This window comes from Micromys minutus (assembly GCF_963924665.1).
Source record: "Micromys minutus genome assembly, chromosome: 9".
NCBI classification, from domain to species: domain Eukaryota; kingdom Metazoa; phylum Chordata; class Mammalia; order Rodentia; family Muridae; genus Micromys; species Micromys minutus.
The window spans coordinates 55,140,737-55,161,633 of record NC_137978.1 but is presented as its reverse complement, the minus strand read 5'-3'; the positions used below and the strand labels follow the sequence as shown (position 1 = coordinate 55,161,633).

Below are 20,897 nucleotides of genomic sequence, written 5' to 3'. Positions count from 1 at the left end.
ATCCACTTTATTGAGACAAGAGGCTGTATGCGTTACTGTGTGCACCAGGCTAGCTTTGGCGAAATCTCCTGTCTGCATGCCCTGTCCCACCTCCCGAGTGCTGGGTTTGCAGAGGTACACTCACCACGTCAGGCTTCACATGGCTTCTGGCGACAAGAGCTTGGGTCCTCATGTTTGCATGCGGCAAGCACGTTGCCCAGCAAGGCATGTCCCCAGCCCACAGGTTTCCTCTCAGCAGTGGCCAGATCGCCTAGGCTGTAATCTAGGAGGACTTTACCAGAACCCAGTGCACTCTGGGATGTGAGAGCTTGCACCATACCCCCACCACATCTCTCACCACACCCCTCACCCACACCCCCTACCACATCTTTCACCACACCCCTCACCACACCCCTCCAGCCCGCTGCTCCCTGCTGACAGGGCTGACACACCTTGTCAAGGAAAGGGAAGAAAACACACTTGAGTCACAGGCTTCCTCTTCTGCCTCAGTGTTTGCCCAGAACAGAGCTGCAGTTCCCGGCAAGCCCCTCCCCCTCCTCAGTTAATAATAACAGTGATGCCTGGTAGTCAGTGTTAAGGAGTCAGGGAGGGCACCAGGCTCTCCACAGACAGCCTCGTCTTCAGTTCCTCGAAATGCAGGTAGTCACCATTAATAGCAGAGGCCCAGAGAGCACGTGCTCATCCCCGGGAAGGGGCAGAGGACCAAGTGGCTCAAGACTCGCTGTCCCGATGATAAGTCCTGTCTCCTTAACCAGAGGGGCAGGTGAGCAAGCTCTGGTCCCTGAGTGTGGGAAATAAGAGCGCTGAGACTCAGACTGGAAGGAGGATACTTTACAACTTAATGCTTGCCTGAATGTCAGACCCACATGGCTGACACATGACAGCACAGAGAACAGTTACTGTGACCCTAGGGAAAGCCCTTTCCTCAATGGCTGGGCGACCAGGAGGGTACAATGCCACATGTCGCCTGAGCATTGTCTTTTCTTTCCTGCATACATTTGTCTCTATTTCATTTGTTTAAAAGATGTTTATGGACTGGAGAGATGGCTAAGAGGTTAAGAGCATCAAGTGCTCTTCCAGAGGTCCTGAGTTCAAATCCCAGCAACCACATGGTGGCTCACAACCATCTGTGATGAGATCTGATGCCCTCTTCTGGTGTGTCTGAAGACAGTGACAGTGTACTCATATAAATAAAATAAAGATCTTTAAAATCTTTTATTTTATTTTCATTTGGGTATGCGTGTATGTGTGTGTGTGTGTGCACATGTTTTATACCCTGTTTATTTTAAGACTTGCCAAGCACAATAATCTTGATATCAATAATATATAAGAGATATAAGACATTATATATCTTATACTTATATATTATATATAGTATGTTATATAGTATAATATGTAACACATTATATATTATGCATAATGATAATAATCTTGATAATCTTATACTTTCATTTTGTTATTGTGTGTGTGTGTGCGCGCGTGTGCATGTGTGTGTATGTGTGTGTGTGTGTGTGTGTGTATGTGTGTGTGTGTGTATGTATGTGTGTGTGTGTGAAAGAGACAGGGTCTCTCTAGGTAGCTCTGGCTGACCTGAACTTACTATGTAGATCAGGCTGTCCTGGAACTCAGAGATCTGCCTGCCTCAGCCTCTCAAGTGCTGGGATTAAAGGCATCCACCACCATGCCCGGTCCTTCCTCTCAGTTTCACGTTCATGTTGACAGGCAATCAGACTAGCAGAGGCTGGGGGAGGAGCCAGTGTTTTCTGTTTGCATGCAAACCTAAGCTGGCTCAAGGCACTTTTAAAAATGAACCATCATTTACTTCTTGCACTGAGCAAAGTCCAGTATCTGTGCTGGTAAATGAAGTTCTCTCGGGACACAGCCCCGCCTGTTCATGTGGCTGCGGCCTCTGTTTACCTTCCTGAGCCACTGGCAAAGTCAAAAATGCTTACCACCTGCCCTGCTATGAGTTCACCAACCTACCCCGGGAACACTCTGCTGAACCCCATTTTGCTTTCTGAATCCCACACAGAAGAATTTAAAAACAGAGGCAGAGAGAGACAAGGGACTGACTCTTCTGTTTGCCTAGGGTTTTATGCCAGTTAATGGTTTACTCAGCTAAGTAAGGGGAAAAATAGACTTTGAACACTCCACTGTCTCTTTAAAACAGCATCAGGCAGCTATGCATATGCAAATATGTACATCTGCATACACAGCAATCTAGCCACCTCCAGGAAACTGGTAAATAAATGTGCTAGGTCCTTAATATACAAGTGAACAGCACCTGGTCCTTTGTCTGGGAGGTTTTCTTTGAGAACTCAGGAATGTTTCCGAAATGTAACTTCTGAAGCTGGGAAACCGGTGGCGCAACCCTAAAAGAGCGTGGGAAAAACACCTGTATCTACATTATTGTTCAGAACAGCAACAAAGTTACAGTTAGGAAGTAGAGACTAAAATCACTGTTGGTTGCTGTGAGCACAGCGTGAGGAACTGTATTAAAGAGGCACTAGGAAGGCTGGACATGGGAGTTGTAGCAGTCGCTGAATGGCTCTTTTATTTGCTTCCCATTTCCCTAAATTCTTCCTCCCTGTCTTAGTCTAAATCTCTCCCTTGCCAGGCCGCCATTTTACCTTAAGTATCCTATGCAATGAGCCTGTCAGAACCTGTCAAGTGACTTGCCTGTGGTGGCACTTGGGTAAAGTCTCAGTGATCTTACTGTCCAGGAAATTTTACTGTTGTCAGGTGTCAGAAACCCAGATCAAACTGTGGGAAAAAAAAAAAAAAAAAAAAAAAAAAAAAACATGTAATAAAGCATCGGGGCCCGGCTCGATCCAGGCGTTCCAATGATGCACAGGAATCCATCTTTTCCAGCTTCATTAGCTCGCTATCCCAGCATGCTCTGCACCCAGCTCACTAGGAGCAAGCGCTCCCAGCAGCTCCAGCACCAGGGTTTTTGGTTGTTTTGTCTTTCCATTTATTTGTCTTCGGTGGTCATGTGACTATCCGGAACTCCCCACTGATGCCAGGGCGGTCATGTGACTCTCCGGAACTCCCCACTGATACCAGGGCTCTCATAGGCATTTTCCTGGGTCTGAGGGGATCAGCAATCTTGGGATTATCTGGATTCAGAACTGAAAAGAAGGGGCTGGGAGGATGGTCCAGTGGGTAGAAGGCCCTCTGGCACGCATGAATTTGGTCTTTAATTTCTCCACATATTTTCCTGTGAGGGTGCATATTTGCATGTGTGGGGGCACATGGATGTGTTTAACGGTGTGCCTGTGCATGTGTGTGGTGGTTTGAATATGCTTGCCCCAGGGAGTGGCACTTGTAGGAGGTGTGGCCTTGTTGGGGTGGGCGTGGCCTTGTTGGAGGAAGTGTGTCACTGGCTTTGAGACCCTCTTCCTGGTTGCCTTCCAAACCAGAGGTAGAACTCTCAGCTCCTCCAGTGCCATACCTGCCCGGACACTACCATGTTTCCCACCATAATGATAATGGACTCAACCTCTGAACCTGTAAGTCAGCCCCAACTAAATGTCTTCCTTTATAGGAGTTGCCTTGGTCATGGTGTCTGTTCACAGCACGGAAACCCTAACTAAGACAATGTGGAAGCCTAAAGTTGATGTCAGAAATCATCCTTAGCGAAGCTTTAACCTTATTCATCGAAGCAGTATCTCTCAATCAAACCCAGATCTCACCGATATGGGTGGTCTCAGTACTCAGCCTGCTCTGCCTTCTAAGGCTGGAATTAGCAGGTGGGCCATTATTGGGGCTGAGAATTCAAACCCTGGTCCTCACAGCCTGTGTGGCAAGTGCTTTAGCTACTGAGTTGCTGTCCCCCTAGCTCTGAAGACGTGAGTTTGATCCCCAACATAAAAGATCTGGGTGTGAAGGCTAACGAGGCTAGCCTAACCTGTGACAGGGGATTCATCGAGAGACTCTGATGCAGAGACTAAAGTGGAGGGTGATTGTCAAGGACACCTGATGCTGGTATATGTATATATGTATACATATATATATATATATATATATATATATATATATATACACACACACACACGCACGCACACACACACACATATGAAAACAGAACAAATAAAAGAACAAACATGTGTGTATGTATATATGTGTGTGTGTGTGTGTGTGTGTGTGTGTGTGTATATATACTTCTGCAATGGTACCAGTTCACTGACACCTTTTCCAGCTGCCCCACTGTCAACAGATATCACAAACAGAGAGAGGATCCACTGTGCTCCGTTACTGTACCCAGGACCCACATCCCAGCCAGGACCTATGCTGCGTTCAGCCACTGCACCCCCACACTGTGTAAAATTTTCTCTCCTTGGCGGTCCTGAGGAGCCCTATCCAGGCATCCTGGAGACTGTCCCTTAGTCTGAAAACACCAGATGCCTTCCTCTGCTTAGACCTGGTCAAAGCTTTCAGAAAGCCCTGACCAGCTAAGGTGACACGGATTTACTGTCTTACCCCTCAGGGGTGCCCAATGTCTGCCGACTCCAGTAAGTGTCACCTTCTCCCTGGATGAAGGCAGTGCCTGTCAGGCTTCTCTGGGATAGAGTCACTATTTCTGCTCTCTGGGAGCAAGTAGCAAGTCACTGGTTACAGCTCATGGGGGACATGAGATATCCATGGGGAAGCAGAGGCACCGAAAACTCCATTACAGAGCTTTCTGCCTACCCTGAGTTCTTCTGCAAGGGAGATTCCTCCTCTCTCCAGCTTCTGGTTTTACTCCATTGTATGTAGTAGGACAATCTTGGGTCTATTTATTTTACACACTGAGCTATAATGAGCTGTTATTTGTTTTTATGGAGAGAGTATGAGGCTTTAGAACATGTGTGGGTGCATGTGGAAGCCAGAGGCCAAGCTTCCGTGTTAATACCGTCTACCCTACTTTGAGACAGGGTCTCTCGGTGGCCTGGGGCTCACTGGCTGGGCAGTGAGTCCCAGGGGTCCTTCTGTCTCCACTTCCTTGGTGCTAAAACTAGACTCGTGGGTGAGCACATGCCACTTTTTATGTGTCAGCACTGAACTCAGGTCTCTACGCTTACTTGGCAAGCATTTTGCCAGCTGTACCATCTCCCCAGCCCACTGGTTTGTCTTTTATTCTGGCATTCAAAATTGGTCTATCCTTGACTACTGGGTGCTTCTTTCAGGCAGCTCTGCAACATACCTACAATGTTTTCTCAGTTGTTCATGTTCTGTCTTGTGGTTTCCCTTTTTTCTGCTATTGCAAGATGCCCGGGGGCTCAGTGCGCCTTTCCCCTGCTCAAGCCTCAGAATCAGCGAAATCCCTTTTGCCTGTACCACTCTGTTTTGCCAAGTGTGGGTCCAGGTGGGTCGGTAGACACACTCCAGGAGTGTCTGACAGTACGCCAGGCCCCAGACCCAGCCAGCAGCCTGTCAGTCAGGAGCTCTTTGGAAAAACGAAGCGTGTGTGGATAACTCGGGGTTACCGGTAGGATGCACAGAACATCCCTTACAAACAGTAACCACGGGGACGTTTGCTGTTTCGTCTCCTGGACCGAACTGAGTCTCAGCAAATGTTGACACTGAGTTTGGGCTGAGAACTCGGATCCCTGCTCCAGCTCACAGTGGCAAGCGAGACAGCAGTGAGTTACTTAGGCTCAATGTTGGTGGGGTCCGTGCGAAAGAAGAAGTGACAGGGGCGGTGACCTCACCTGTCCATCATGACAGAGAAGGTGACCTCACCTGTCCATCAACATCCACAACTCCTAAGAGCCTTCCCTGATGCATCTGACACTAGCTTCCATGTACCGGAAGGTCACGTCTGCCGTTCAGAATGTAGAGACTGCAGATACGATCATGTCCTCTGCATTATCCAGGTTTTATCCCGCGCTGTCTTTGCAGGGGAGCGGGTGGGGCGAGTGTGTGCAGGAGCACTGACTCTTGCCTGTGGAGGCCAGAGGTTGACGTTGGGTGTCTTCCTCCATTCCTCTTGGTGTTACCTGGGTCAGACCCTGAACCTGGAGTTCATGGTTTAAACTTGACCAATCACCCAGAAGGCTACAGGGATCTGTGTGGCCAAACAGCAAGGTCCAGTGTGAGACCCCGTCTCAAGAAATGATTAAGAGGGAGATGTAGCTGAGGAAGACACCCCAGTGTCAACCTCTTACCAGCATGCGCGTTCACACATAAACACACAAACTCGCACACACTCTCTCACACATGCACACACACACGTACACAGACTCTCACACGTGCACACACATGTACAAATACACATTCAAATTCATACATACACACACACACACAAACACACACACACACACACACACTTTTTAAAAAGAACCAAGGCTGTCATCCATCCCAAAGTGTAGTCAAGATCTGGTACTCAGCTAAGTCTTTGAAATCCATGGTTGGGCCTGCCCCCTCTTCTTGCTTGGGCACTTTCCTCACTCTCTCCGAAGTGAGGGGTGCATAATCCTAAAACCACTGAGCCACATACCCCTCCTGAGGTGCCGTCTAGGCCTCATCTAGATTAAAAGTTGACTGACAGACACGCTCTTACCAGTGTGCACGTGGCTGTTTAGAACATGCATGTGTGAGAAGGGTCTTTCCCGGGGTCTGACAACAGGGAACACACCCATTTGGCTCGATCACAGACACCTGTGAGAGAGCTTTAGCTCCTGAGGACAGTTCATTAAGAGAAATAAGACAATCCTAAAATGACCCAGCTCAAGTAAGGAAAGGTGGCTCGGCCAACAAGTGTGTATCTGTTCCCCCAGAGAACCCAATTAAGTCCCCAGAACCCACACCAGTGCCCGCAACTTCTGCTTCTACGGGAGCTCCAGCGCCTCTAACTTCCATGGACACTCAAACAGACATAGACACATCATCTTTTTAAAAAGCAAAACAAAACAAAACAACAATAACAGAAAGAAAAAAAAACCACTGCCCCATTAGCCCATATTTGAGTCAGGGCAGGAGTTCTGCTTCTATGGGGTACCCAGAGCAGTCAGGTTCAAAGAGGAAGAAAGGAGCAGGGGTTAGGAAAGGCACTTGGGAGTGGGGAGAACTTGAGTTTATAAGACACAGTCCAAAGCAGTTTGGGCAATATACTTAACACTATTCATAAGCACGCTTTAAAATTGCTAACAGTGGTGTGAGTTTGGGGTGCTCTTTGAGACACATGGCTTCATGCTTTTCCTGCCTCGTCCTTGCAAGCTCTGGGGTTATACCCCCACACTCATCACATTCTCTGGGGTCTGGCTTGTTTACAATTTTCTAAGAGCCCCGCTTCCCCCTCTCCTCCCTGGCACATCCTCGCTTGGGGTTGCTACAGTCTCAAGTCTAGACAGTCGGCTATGGTAGAAGATCCTAGGGTCTAGCCTAGTCCACTCAGCCCTGATTGGATGGAGCACACGTGTGTTCCTTGAACCAGTCCTTGTAGTCAAATCGGGGGATGTGACTGGCTAGTTACATAGTCCCTCCCATAAAACAGGAACAGGGAGATTGCCCAGAACCACCCCGGACCCGTCGGCATAGAGTGGGCCCTGCCTGTGGTCTGGGAGGTGGCATTCCTCATTGTTCTGCACTCTGGCAGCGTTGCTGGCATGTTCAGCATCTGTTAATCCAGTTTAAATAGTCTGTAAAAAAAAAAAAAAAAAAAAAACCTGAGGCCAGTGGGCCCAGCCAGGAACAGAACTCAGCCATGTTCCCAACTGGGTCAGTGGGTCAGCTTTCCCAGGTGACCCAGTTTCCCTGGATGCTTTTCTCCTCACTGGTGTTAAGAGTCTTCCGGGACACCCAGGATTCTTGACCTGTTTTAGACTGGGTTAGGCTCCTGAGCAGGGGGCAGCCTTCCTTAGATGGAGACTCTGCGGAGCAGATCTCAGCAAGCTCCAGTTTAGAACGTGCTGTCTGTTCCTCATGGGTTCGGTGTGGCTCTCCAAGCTCCTAGCGCAGGTTGGTACTTGCAAAGCATCCTGGGTATTCCCAGAGAATGGAGACAAAGGCAGGGCATGGACATACGGCGTGGTGAGATAGATAGAAAGAGAGAGGACACAGAGGGGAGAGGGGGTAAAAGACAGAGGGAGAGGGAGACAAGAGAGAGGGAGGCTGAGATCTAGAGTCTGTTCCTTTCCAGGGTGACTCATTCCAGGGCTTCATGGGAGTAGGTGAGCCCTGAGCAGCAGACAACAGAACCGTTGCCGTCATCGCTGAAGGACAAAGCACAGGGGAGACACCTTATTACAAGTTCTGCGTCAGCTCCACACCATATTGCCTCTCCCGAGGGGACAGATCCTGACGTTGCTCCTGGGGGACGGCTCTTGGCAGCATCTCCACTGAAGCAGCCAGTGCCTGCTAAGCACCTGCTGCAACCAGATGTTCAGGAGGTTGAGGATGAAGGCAGGCGAGGCAGTGTCCCACCCCTACCCCTGAGAGCTCAGCCTTGGGACATGTTGTCTTGAGTTCTCTGTATGTTTGTGTTTCTCCTCCCAGCCCCAAGCTCCCAGAGTAAAAACGCCGAGACTTAAATATATTTACAAATGCCTTGGCCAAAATGCTTTGGATTGTTCTCCAACTGGCTCATAACTTATTCATCCTATTGTTCTATTCAGAGTTCAGCCATGTGGCCGGTTACCTGGTCCTCAGTTACATGCGGACCGTCTTCCTCTGTGTCTGGGGCTGAATCCTCTTTCTCTAGCCTGTCCCCACCCCCCAGAACCCTTTCTCTATCCTGAAATTTCCACCTCCCTATTTTCTGCCTAAGCCAATAAGCCAACAACATTTTTATTGACAGGTGAGTCTTCCATATAGGACTAGAGACCCCCCCCTTACACTAGTAAGATAGAAGAATTGACTTGGGGTGGAGGAGAGGAGGGTCCCTGGAGCTGGCCTGACTCTCAGTGACCTGCCTCACCCTTCCCTTCATGCCCCTGTCTGCGCACCCCGAATCTGCTGTAGAAGCTGCCATACAGGGGTGGGCAGCTCAGCACCATGTCCCTGGCTTCAGAAGATGCCACATGTGAAAAGTCCCGGATGAGGACTCAGGAGGGGACTGAGATGGATCATTGCGTGTCTAGAACTTAATGGAATCATTTACTAACGCCGTGGACAGACAGATGACAGGATGACAGGGGCTCTGAGGAGAGGAATCAACCCCCTCCCAACCAGCGTAGCAAAAGTGGGGTCCTGAGGATGGGAAGGTCTGCAGCCAGGCTCTCTGGTTCCCAGGCAGGAGGTGGGGGAAGGGTATGGGGGAGGGGGAGGGGCGGGGGTGGGGAACAGGATGTGCGGCCACCTGTACCCACTTTGATATGAACTCACTTCCCAGGAGAGAAACCTTGACCCCTGGGAGTCTGTTTAGGTGCCTGTCAGTGTCTGTGAGAAGGGGGAGGCCTGCAGGTACCCAGTCCCGATTCTCACACCAACATGGCCTTGCCCAGCCTCAGTGTCATCAGCATTGACTGCAGTGAATGGGGATCGGAATCTCTTGGTAGAGGATGATGATGACTAGGGTCCCGTAGCAGGGTCATTGTCCCAAACTTGAGAAACGCAAGGTTTCTCAGAGGGAGCGACTCACAAGCCGGGTCTTAGGACAAGCCGTGCTGTGTCTAACCATCACCTCTGAGCCTCCCATCTGTCCCGCAGGCCTCCTGCCCTTGGATGAGGGGCCCAGCACCTTGGCCAAGTCCACAGCCACACCTGTCGTCTTCGCCACCCAACATGCCCTTCCCCCAGCCAGCAACGATGCAGAGAAGTTGGTCACAGGGTTGTCCCAGAGCCACCATGGCCCCACCTGCCCCTCACCAGCGGCCCATGAGTGCCAGCGGAAAGATGTTCTCCTTTGTGATGGACCCAAAGTCGCCTGTCATCAAGCAAGGTATGTGCCAGGCTCTGGGGGTGGTACCAGGCAAGGATTTAAAGCCAGGAAGATAGGTTGGCCTTGGTTTTTCACTTTTCTCTGACTCCAAGTACGGACGGTAACTACTTGTTAAAAGCATAATGGTGGGCAGGCAAAAGGGCTGAGTAGGGAAAGGGGTCTGTCGCCAAGTCTGACAACATGAGTTTGATTCCCAGAACCCATAAGGTAGAAGGAAAGAACTAACTCCTGCAAGTCGTCCTCTGACCTCCTCAGAAATGCTACGGGGTGTAAGCACATATTCCGTGTAGGCACACACACATGCACACGGAGTTAAAAAAAATAAACAAAACATTTAAAAATTACTTAAATAGAGAGAACAGGGGATGTTGCCTAGTATGCATGAAGACCTGGGTTCGCATAAGACCAGATGTGATAGGGCTGGACATGATGGTGCACATCTTTAATCCCAGCACTCAGGAGGCAGAGGCAAATGGTCCTCTGTTGCAGTAAATATTTTTAAAAGGGCTCTGTTGCTACCAGTCCTGCAGTCTCACGCCGCAGGAACTATCATACCAGGAGCCTCTCCCATGTGGAGCCAAGCACAGTTCCTTAGACGGTTAGTTACCAAGCCTGGTACCCACACATCTCGTTCCACCAGCCCCACATGCCCTCACCTCATAAGCTCCAGCTGCCTCTCAGCCATTGATTTCACACACTTCCCTCCACAGCCCGGTAAAATCATGACTCAACAATCAATAACTTATCAAATGGGTGTATATGTTAAATTCTCAGTCCACAATACATCCAAACAATAAATTCACTGCCAATTAATGAAGATATAAACTGACCACCTACACAAGATAAAACCAAGCTAGTTCACCTTGATCTGAACCATCTTCCTTTGCTGCCTCCATCTTGAATCATCCCACTTTCCCCCTTCCCTTCTGCCTTACCAACTTTGTCCCTGCCCCACTCTCTACTGTCCAATCATGCATCACCTTGACATCAACCTACAGCTCTCTGTGGGTTCGAGGCCAGGCTGGGGTATTTAGTGCGTACCAGGGATACACAGTGAAACCCTGTCTCAAGAAATAAAAAAGAAAGAAAGGGAAGAGGGAAAAAGTTAAGGATAAACAAAACGAGGAAAGATCCAGCTGTGCAATTCTAACATCTGGATTCCTCCTTTGAGCTTCTGGCTTTGTCTCTGAGACTCTGCAGCAGAGCCCCAGTCCACACCGCAGTTCCCTGTGCAGGGTGCATGCGTGTGTGCGTGCGTGCGTTCCTGTGTGCCTGTGTGCATGCGTGTTCACGGACATACAATGTTCAGCAGGATCTACATGATTCTCTTTGCATGAGCAGACATGTTGGCAACTGAAAGCCCATTTGCCCCCCCAAAGCCCCTGAGAAGTTGTGAGAATGACTGGGAGAAGCGCATAAGGCTTACCAGAGAAAGTTCTTTCCCCGGAGGGTAGATCCATCCACTCCAGTCTGATTGAACATTCAGTATCACGTGACCACCCACTCACAGCTTTGTAGTGTGGGGAACACAGAGCCTTTGGGGTGGTGTCCAACTTCTATCCCAAACCATCCTCGAAAGTCTCGGCATATTTGAGGATAGAACACTCTGTCCATTCTTGTCCTTCTGGACACAGTGACCCTAGCAGCAGAGCAGATGTCAACTCAGGCCTTGGACACAGTCCCCAGCTTCCTCCATGCTGGTGTGATCAAGGTTTCCTTCTTAGTCTTCCATGCCTCAGCTCCGCAGACCCTGGGTCCCTGGTCTCTTGGCACTTTCCACTTCCTCCCATGGCCTCTCATGAACTTCAACCTAGTTACCTCCAGCACCAAAATTATGCTTACCTCCATGAACTGTTGGGATGGGGGAGGAGGGGAGCGGACCTCTGGGACCACACCACCATCACCAAACGAGACAGACCCCTGAGCTCTGGAAGCAGCTGTCGTCCCACCAACATTTGGACTCAAACATTTCCAAACATACAGTGGGTTCCACTCGGAAGGCTGAGGCTGGGGGATCGCAGCTTAAGTGCCTGCTCAACAAAAATGATTTTGCCAAGAGCCTCCACCCAATTCTATCTGTAATATTCTGTTAAGCCATTTTATTTTATATTAGTTTATTTTATATGTTTGGGTATGTTGCCTGCCTGTAAGTCTGTGCACCACAAGCATGCAGTACCCATGGAGGCCAGAAGAGGGTGTCAGAGGCCCCTGGAACTGAAGTTACAGACTGTTGTGAGCCACCATGTGGGTGCTGGGAATTGAGCTCAGTCTGGAAGAGCAGCCAGGGCTCTTAACCGTTGAGCCATCTCTCCAGCCCCTTATTATTTATTTCAAATCTATTTGTTTCATACGTCATTAATGGTACCAACTTGTTATTTTATGCATTTCAAAGCAATTTGTACATATCTACATGGATACCATAAACTAAAGTTTAATACATGTTGTCTTTTAGTGTAGAGTTTACAGATACAGTGGGTATCAGTTATTAATTATTGTGTAACAAATTATCCCCAAGCCCAACAGTGCCACACATACACACACACACACACACACACACACACACACACACACACACACACACACACAAATAAAGACCTTCTGTGTTGTGGTGTCAGTAGCCAGAGATTTGGGGTAACTCAACCCTATGCTGTGGCCCAGGAGAGTCATGAGACAGAAGTTACGGAGCTGGCCAGGACTGAGGCCCCCTGAAGGCTTCCCTAGGGCTGGTGAGTCTGCCTCCAACATGACACTGTCACGTGGTGGGGGGGCGAGACTCCTCCCCCATGTGACTTCTCTGTGACTGTTTTCAAATGACCAGAGAAACTCGGGGAAAAAAAGATGGCTTATGCATCCAGAAGGACAGCCTGTCTTGACTGGGAGGCACAGCCATTGGGTGCTCTTCTGGTACAGTTGTGCAGAGGCCATTGAGATGCCAGGAATCAGACCCAGGGCCTTGGGTCTCCTGGTCAAGTGCTCTGTCCCCGAGCCACGGCCACAGTCCAGTTTTACTTCCTTCAATTTTTGAGACAAGGTCTCACTAAGTTACCCAGACTGGCTTTGAATTTGCTATGTAACCCATTAGGCTGATCTTGAACTTCCAGTCTATGTCTGTCTTTGTCTGTGCGTGTGTGTTGTGTGTGTGTGTGTGTGTGTGTGTGTGTGTGTGAATGTCTGTCTGTCTGTTATTTTATTGAAAGCACATTTTTTCATACAGCATATTCTGCTTATGATTTCCCCTCCCGCAACTTCTCCCTGCTCCTTCCTTCTTTCCCACCCACCCAGATGCACACCTCTTCTCTCTGTCATCAGAATACAAACAAGCATCTAAAGTAACAATAATAATTAAGAGTAAGATGAAATAAAAAGAAGCTATATTAGGACAAAACAAACAAACAAGGGGGGAAGTCAAAGAAAAATCACAAAAAACTCGTAAATGCAGAATGTGAGCAATACAAGTGTGAGCATGCACAGAGAGAGAGAGAGAGAGAGAGAGAGAGAGAGAGAGAGAGAGAGGCTATGAGGACAAAATTAGAAACTATAATATCTAACCAAAAGATCTAAAAGGTTAAAAAGAAAAAGAAAAAAATGCCCAGACAAAACACCGTAAGACAAAACAAATCCTCCAAACCCCACTGTACCGGCTGTCTAGTGCTGGGCATGGGCCTGCCCTTAGGTGTGGTTCGTATACCCACGGAGACTCCGCTGAAGAAAATTCATTTTTCCTTTGCGTGTTCCAGCCCCCTGGGGAGCTGGATTACAGACCTCTGTCCTTGTGGAGCAAAAAGCAGCAGCTATAGATGAATCTCAACTGAATGATTGGGGCCATGTTCCAGGAAAACTTTATTTTTAACAGTGTGTTGGTTTGTTTGCTTTGGTGACAGAGTCTCAGTACATAGCCCTGGCCATCTGAGACTATGTAGAACCGACTGGCTTCAGACTCTCAGAAATCTTCCTGCCTCTGCCTTCTGGCTGCTGGGGTTAGAGACGTGTGCCACCCCGCAAGGCTCAAAACGTTTTAGAGATTTGCTTATTTGACTTGATGTGCAAGGATGTCTTGCCCGCACGTGTCCCTGTGCGGCACATGAGTGCTGTGGCCGCAGAAAGAACCGGAAAAAGGTTAGGAACCGGAAGAAGGTTAGGCGTCAGATCTCCTGGAACTGAACTTGGGGAAGGTTGTGAGCCACCATGTGGTTGCTGAGAATTGAACTCAGGACCTCTGGAAGAGCAGCCAGTGCTTCTTGCTGAGCCATTTCTCAGGAGACAAGAGCACCGGATGTTCTTGCAGAGGACTGAAGTTCAGTTCCCAGCACCCACATCAGGTGGATCACAATCATCTGTAACTCCAGCTCCAGGGGACACAATATCTCAGGCCTCCTCAGCCACCTGTACTCAAATACACCTACACACACACACACACACACACACACACACACACGTTCGCACCTACTTATAGCCAAAAACAATAAAACCATATAATTTTCAAGCATTCTATGGCTTGTGTCTATGATCCCAGCATTCATGGAGCTGAGGCAGGAGAATTGGTGTGTGTTCAGGGCCAGCCTGGGCTACATGGTGCATATCAGAGCCAGATCTTAGCTATTTAATCTCATAATAGCTCTCTGCGATAGATACTGTTAGCATCACTGAAATATTTATGTGGAAACCAAGGCAGAGAGAGGCTTACTGTCCCTCTCATGGTCATCAGATCCTGATGCGGCAGAGGAAGGCGCATCGGTGATTGGCTGGCCACAGAGCAATGGAGAAGAGAGGTGAGCTGGCTGCTCTCCTGGCCAGTCCTTCCTCAGCGATGTCGTTGCCTGTCAGCAGACACGTGGCTCTGAACTTTTTAAGTCAGAGAAACATCTGGGAACAAGACCCGGGGGATAAAATGGCTGCTGCCAAGGTGTGAAGACCTGAGTTCAGGTCCCCAGAACCCGTGGAAAGCAGGGTAGTGTGGGTCTGTAATCACAGCAAAGGGGAGGCAGAGCCGAGGATGCTGGAACTTGCTGGCAGCCAGTATACCCAAAGCAGTAGGCTCCGTGTTCCGTGAGACCCTGAAAAACAGTAAGATGGACAGGGAGCGAAGAAGACGTGTGATGTCAGCCCCTGGCCTCGGCATGCACCTTCTCACAAACACGTACACAAGAACACACAGGCATACATACAAACACAGGTTAAAAAAATATAATAAGGGCTGGCCATGGTGGCGGAGACGGATAGATCTCTGTGAGTTGTGGTCTTCATAGAGAATTCTAGGCCAGCCAGAGCTACTTAATGAGACTCTATTTAGATGATGTTGATGGTGGTGGTGATGGTGATGGTGGTAGTGATGGTGGTGGTGGTGATGATGATGATGTTGGTGGTAGTGGTGATGGTGATGATGATGGTGGTGATGTTGGTGGTGATGTTGGTGGTGATGGTGATGGTGGTGATGATGGTGGTGGTGATTGTAACGATGTCAGAGAAACTATAAAACACAGAGCAAGGTGTAATGGCTTATGTGTGTTGTATTATTATGTGTAATGGCACTCAAAAGGCTGAGGTAGGAAGACCACAGAGAATTTGAAGCCACCCTGTTCTACATGGCGAGCTTCAGGCAGCTCAGGCTATACAACAAAGCCCCTCTCAAAAGCAAAATGTAATAGGACCTTCGAGGAAGAGCTGTGAGTAGCTCAGGGTGCAGGGCCCTTCCAAGCCGAGAGCTCACATTTTCTGTGGCTGTCACGCAGTGTGGGCCAGTGCCGTGGAGATGCCAGAGCAATGTATGATGGAAGGACTCTCCAGGGCGACGCATCCCACCGAGATCTTCATGGACCAGGACCTAGGCCAGCAAGACAAGGTGAGGGAGGGGACCTTGGGAGCCCATGGAGCAATAGCAGTCATGGGGAAGTTGTCACCTCGTCTCTGAGTCCTATGTCCAAGGGCCACTGGTTAATAGACAACTGTGTTCTAGGTAGCATCAGTCTTCCGACAGTTTGTCGCGCACTTACTGTGAGCCAGGCTGAGCCCCTAACTTAACATTCATCGGCCCATTTCACCCCTAAAGGCTTCAGAACAGGGTCCGCTGCTTCCACTTTGCTGACGAGGAATCTTCAGCCCAGAGATGTTAGCTGCCGTGCCCAAGTATGCACAGTGTAAAAGGTAGAATGGGATCCGAACCCAGGTCCGTCCGGCACCTCTCTCACACACCTGGTCAGCCCCAAGTGATGACACAGCAGTGGGGAAAATACATGCCAGCTGCGGGCAGAAGGGGACACTGAGGTAAGAGATAGGAGAGCCAAGGTGATGCTGTCAGAGATGTGGGGCAGAGAAGTCAGAGGCTGAACCCTAAAGGAAGTCAGCACAGAGCAGCTCAGACACTGACCATCCCCCACCTGGCCACAGCTTGAAAACAGAAAGGGAACCGTGAGCGGGCAGGTGTGGCTTGGATGGTAGCGAGCTCGCCCGCCACACACACACACACACACACACACACACACACACACACAAGGCCCTGGCTTTGGTCCCCAACACTGCATAAACCAGGCAGGGGACACAACCCTGTGATCTCAGCACTTCGAGGTGGAGGCAAGAGAGGCTCAAGATCCTCTTGAGCTATAGAATAAGCTCCGGGCCAGCCTGGGCTACATGAGAGCCAAACTTCAGCCCAACGATGCCTCACTTTCTGTACAGATTGAGGCCTGAGCAAGAAGTCGGGGACACTCAGTCACTGTCTTAGAGTGCTGTAGCTAGGGCCAGGAGGCAGTTGTGAGGTTTGGCGTCCTGGGACAGACTGTGAGGTGTTGTGGTACAGTGAGAAGCTACCTGTCTGTCACCGGGCAGCAAGCTACCCCAAACTCTAGCGACTACAATAGCCACCCACCGTTCCCGTGTCTCCCATGACCTGACTTGCACGGCATTCCTCAGCGGGCGCCTCTCAGCTTACACGCAGCTTCAGTCCACTCAGAGTGCTGGGGGCTGACGCTCTCAGGTGGTAGCAGCCGTAGGTCTGGGACCTCAGCCAGATGGGGGAAATGGCAAGCCCTCTGCACGCAGTCTGTCCCCGGAAGAGCGGCCTCCAGGTCCCCAGGGCAGATACTACAGTTGTCTTGACAGTTTGCTCAGAGCTCACTATCACCACCTGTGCTAGCCTCCCTCCATGCACTGGAGCCACAGGCTGGTGGAGACCTGGTGGACAGTAGAAATCGATACCACTCAGTGACAAAAGCCACAACGCATTTGTCACATTCGATCCGCCACCGTCGTAACCCCCACTAAGGTGGGAATCAAATGAAAACTGAATCGTGTGTGCTTCTTTGGGCCTTTGATGCCCTGATTTCCCAAGATACCGTCAAGGACAAGTAACAGTCACCAAGCAGGGTGGGAAATGTCCACTAGAAAATCTTATTGGACGGGTGAAAGGCTGGTAGACTTCAGGCATGGCTGCATCTTCAGGGTGTCATTAGAATGTCCCCGTTGCCTGTTCTACTCCTTATCTTTCTTACAGCTCGACATTCCCCGGCAGGCTAGCTCCCTGTGCCGGACAGGATGGTTAGGATCAAACTCTAGACTTAAAGTCCATGATCCAGAGAGAAGTGGGACTCCCCCACCCCCACCCCAAATCCACACTCAGGAGTGCTGAGAAAACTAGTTGACCAGCCTGAATCACGGGGACAGGAGCAGGAAGGACAGGAAGTGAGTTACATGATTGACAGCCACCCCTAACCAAACCCACACAGAAGGAGCGATGATGCTCCCTTAAGGAGGGCATAGAGACCAGAGACAGTACCAGAAAGACAGAAGCCATTCCAGGACACCAGACCTGTTTATATCCAACGCAGCGGCCAGCACACAGTAGGTGCCCAGTAAATCCTTGTGGCACAAAAGATACCCAATTCTTGGTTGTGTGTGGAGGCCCTGAGTGGCTCAGTTTGGATGAGGCAGGGGGACAAGCGGAAGACACAGAACAACAGAAACAGAGTCTGCTGGAAGAGCTGCAACAGAAACATTGACAAGGACCCAGAGAAAGACTCTTGGCAACGCCAGCTTCCTCATGCCTGTGACGCCATCTGTTCCCCAGGCACACGGCTAGAATTCTGTTTTCCCAGTCTTTCCATCATCCTGAGAGGTTCAGGGTACCTTTTTCTGGCTTTGGAGAAACAGAAATTTCTCTGGCTACTTTGTTTTCCTAGTGAGGAGTTGCGTTGGCCCCACCCTGTGGGAAACTCCGCCCACATTGGCCCCACCCCGCGGGAAACTCCGCCCACAGTTCCCCCAAACCTGCCTGTGTGTTCACTGAATTCATCGTGCATTCAGTGTTCTGTTTCCTGACTTGGGTCCCTGTGTACATCTTCATCGGGACTGCCAAGAGGAAACGGAGAATTCCAGAAGAGAAGGAAGAGAGAAATGACCCCTTCAGAAGACATGAAAACTATTAAATTAATAACGCCCTTGTGGGAGTCAGAATACATACATTGGGATTGGATCCCATTCTAATTACCTGGACATGGGCCTCATAAGAAAATGCACAGTGTCTGCTGACATTTCTGGGGGGCGGGGGGTTGTGGTTTACCACGTGAAAGTGTTTTTTTTTTCCTGTGTTAAAAAGTTTCTGTAGCTGAGAGGCTGCATTATAAGCATCTAGGTACAGATATGTGGTTTTAACCCAACTCTGGTGTCTCCAGGGCCTTCCAAGAGAGACAGTCGGCAAATGTCTCCTTACCCTTCCTCCTGCCCTCTCCCCACCACCTGCCTTTCCCAGAGTGATTCCCCGTCCCCACCTCACCAAGACTGTAGGAACAGGCCCAGCTTGCCACCCATGCCCACTGCTGCCAAGCCTCCCTCTTGTCCCCCACACAGGACGAGATCATCCTGCTACTGGGGAGAGAGATTAACCGGCTCTCCGACTTTGAAATTGAGTCCAAATATAAAGACGCGATGATCATGAACCTGCGGTCTGAGGTGGCAGACCTGAGTCAAAGGTTGTCCGAGACGACCGCAGCCGCCACCGCCGCGGCCAGACAGAGCAACAAGTGTGACCCCAGGTTCCAGGGCCTGGATGACAGGGACGATCTCAGGCAGAAGGAAATTGAACACATGAAAAGCCAGGTAGGACTCCGTCTGGGACAAAGCCATCAAAGCGCGGACACACCACAGCCTGGGCCACAGACTGGGGGAGCTGGAAGGGGACATCTGGGGCATCTCAGAGCATCCAGAGAGAAGGCCGTCAGGGGCCCAGTTTCCCAGTCAGGCCTTGGGCCTTGGTGAATGTAGATCTGTCTCAATCATCTGAGACATCCCACAGGGAAACCTTGGTAGTCCCAGAGATGCCCAGGAGCTACCTGGATCTTACACAGCTCCCGGAGGTGGTGGGGTGCCTCAGATCTGCCCTGCCTCTCTGCTCCCACACTCTCTCCCAGCTTCTCATTTCTAACCCCAAAGCCTGGCTTCCTTGCCTTAAATGACTGCCTGTCGCAGCCCCATGCTGCCCCGGCCAGGGACAGTTATCCCAGGAGTGAGGAGCCCCACCCCCACCTGGCTCCTCCAACTCTGGACACCTCCTCAAGCCCCGAAGGTGACAGCCAGTCCCCTGGGCAGTGTCATCAAATGTATTCTCCCCCACTTGGAAGAGCTCCTTTACCAGGCAGATTCCGTTGTCTGGAAACTACATCCAAATTCCTCTGTTTTATAAAAATAGCAGTTGGGCCAGGGAGCCGGCTCAGCTGTTAAAGTACTTGCTTCGTGAGTGCAAGGACCTGAGCTCGGTCAGCACAAAAAAGCGAGGCATGCGAAGTGGGCGGGAACTCCCAAGGACCCACCCCTGGGTGAAGAGCTGCAGGCAATTAGTGGCTGCTGTGGACAGAAGAGTCAGTGTTGTCCAGAGATGAAGTCCCTGATAGCTTATCTAATCCCAAGGGGTCAGCCTCAAACATGTGCCTATGAGCAAAACTAAATGGAGTCATCAGGATGTGTGTGTGTGTGTGTGTGTGTGTGTGTGTGTGCACAAGTGTGTATGTGTTTGTATGTGTGTGTATGCGGGTGTGTATGTGTGTATGTGTGTATGTGTGTGCACAAGTGTGTATGTGTATGTGTTTGTATGTGTGTGTATGAGGGTGTGTATGTGTGTATGTGTGTGCATCTATCTGACGATAATAGTATACAGAATACTATTTATATTTATAGTATATATCACATAATGTATGTTTGTCTATGTGGCAATAACTAATAGTATATAATACATGTGTGTATTGTGTAAAATGAATTCATAAATTTGAGAGGGAGTGAGGCGTGAGAGGAGTGAAAGGGGAAGGGAGAGGCAGGAATGATATGAACAGAAATTCTCCAAAACATTTTTAAAGGAAGAATATTTAAACCAGGCAAGACATGGAGGTGCATACTTGTAATGCCAGCACCGGTCGGGTAGAGGCCTTAGGGCTCCTCAGCTAAGGTGCAAAGGCTGACCTCTGACCCCCACATCGCGTGCATACTCACACACATGAGCCCACACTTGTGCACGTATACCTGCATATATATAATTTCAAAGTAATAATGAGTGGCCACGTTGGTTTTGTACATACACTACTAATGGTTGATGTGAGAGGTCCCAGTTCACTGTGGGTGGTGCCATCCCTGGGCTGATGATTCTGGGTTCTATAAGAAAGCAGGCTGAGCAAGCCATGGTGAGCAAGCCAGTAAGTAACATCCCTCCATGGCCTCTGCATCAGCTCCTGCCTCCAGGTTCCTGCCTGGAGTTTCTGCCCTGACTTCATGATGGACTATCAGCTGTAAAATGAAACAAACCCTTTTTTCTCTGGTTGCTTTAGGTCACAGTGTTTATTACAGCAAAAGAAATCAAACTAGGGCTGGGTGGTGACGCCACACACTGTTAACACTAGCTCTTGGGAGGCAGAAGCAGGCAGATCTCTGAGTTCAAAGTTAGCAAGTTCCAAAACTACACAGAGAAACCCCGTGTCAAAGAGAGAAGGGGAAAGGAAAGGGCAGAGACCAAACTAGGACAGATGCTCACCTATCTTTGACTCCATGGAAGCAGGTCACA

General features: G+C 49.7%; 1 protein-coding gene across 1 annotated transcript in view; it reads left to right on the top strand.

Moving 5' to 3' along the window:
- The window catches only part of FHAD1 (forkhead associated phosphopeptide binding domain 1), a gene marked incomplete at both ends in the record, with an annotated part of 107,310 nt that overhangs the window by 11,650 nt on the left and 74,763 nt on the right, over window positions 1–20,897 (top strand). The window contains 3 exons of the mRNA XM_080920942.1: window positions 9,631–9,862; window positions 15,592–15,701; window positions 18,701–18,949. Coding sequence (XP_080777068.1) covers window positions 9,631–9,862; window positions 15,592–15,701; window positions 18,701–18,949 — 591 coding nt within the window. The remainder of the gene's footprint in view (window positions 1–9,630; window positions 9,863–15,591; window positions 15,702–18,700; window positions 18,950–20,897) is intronic.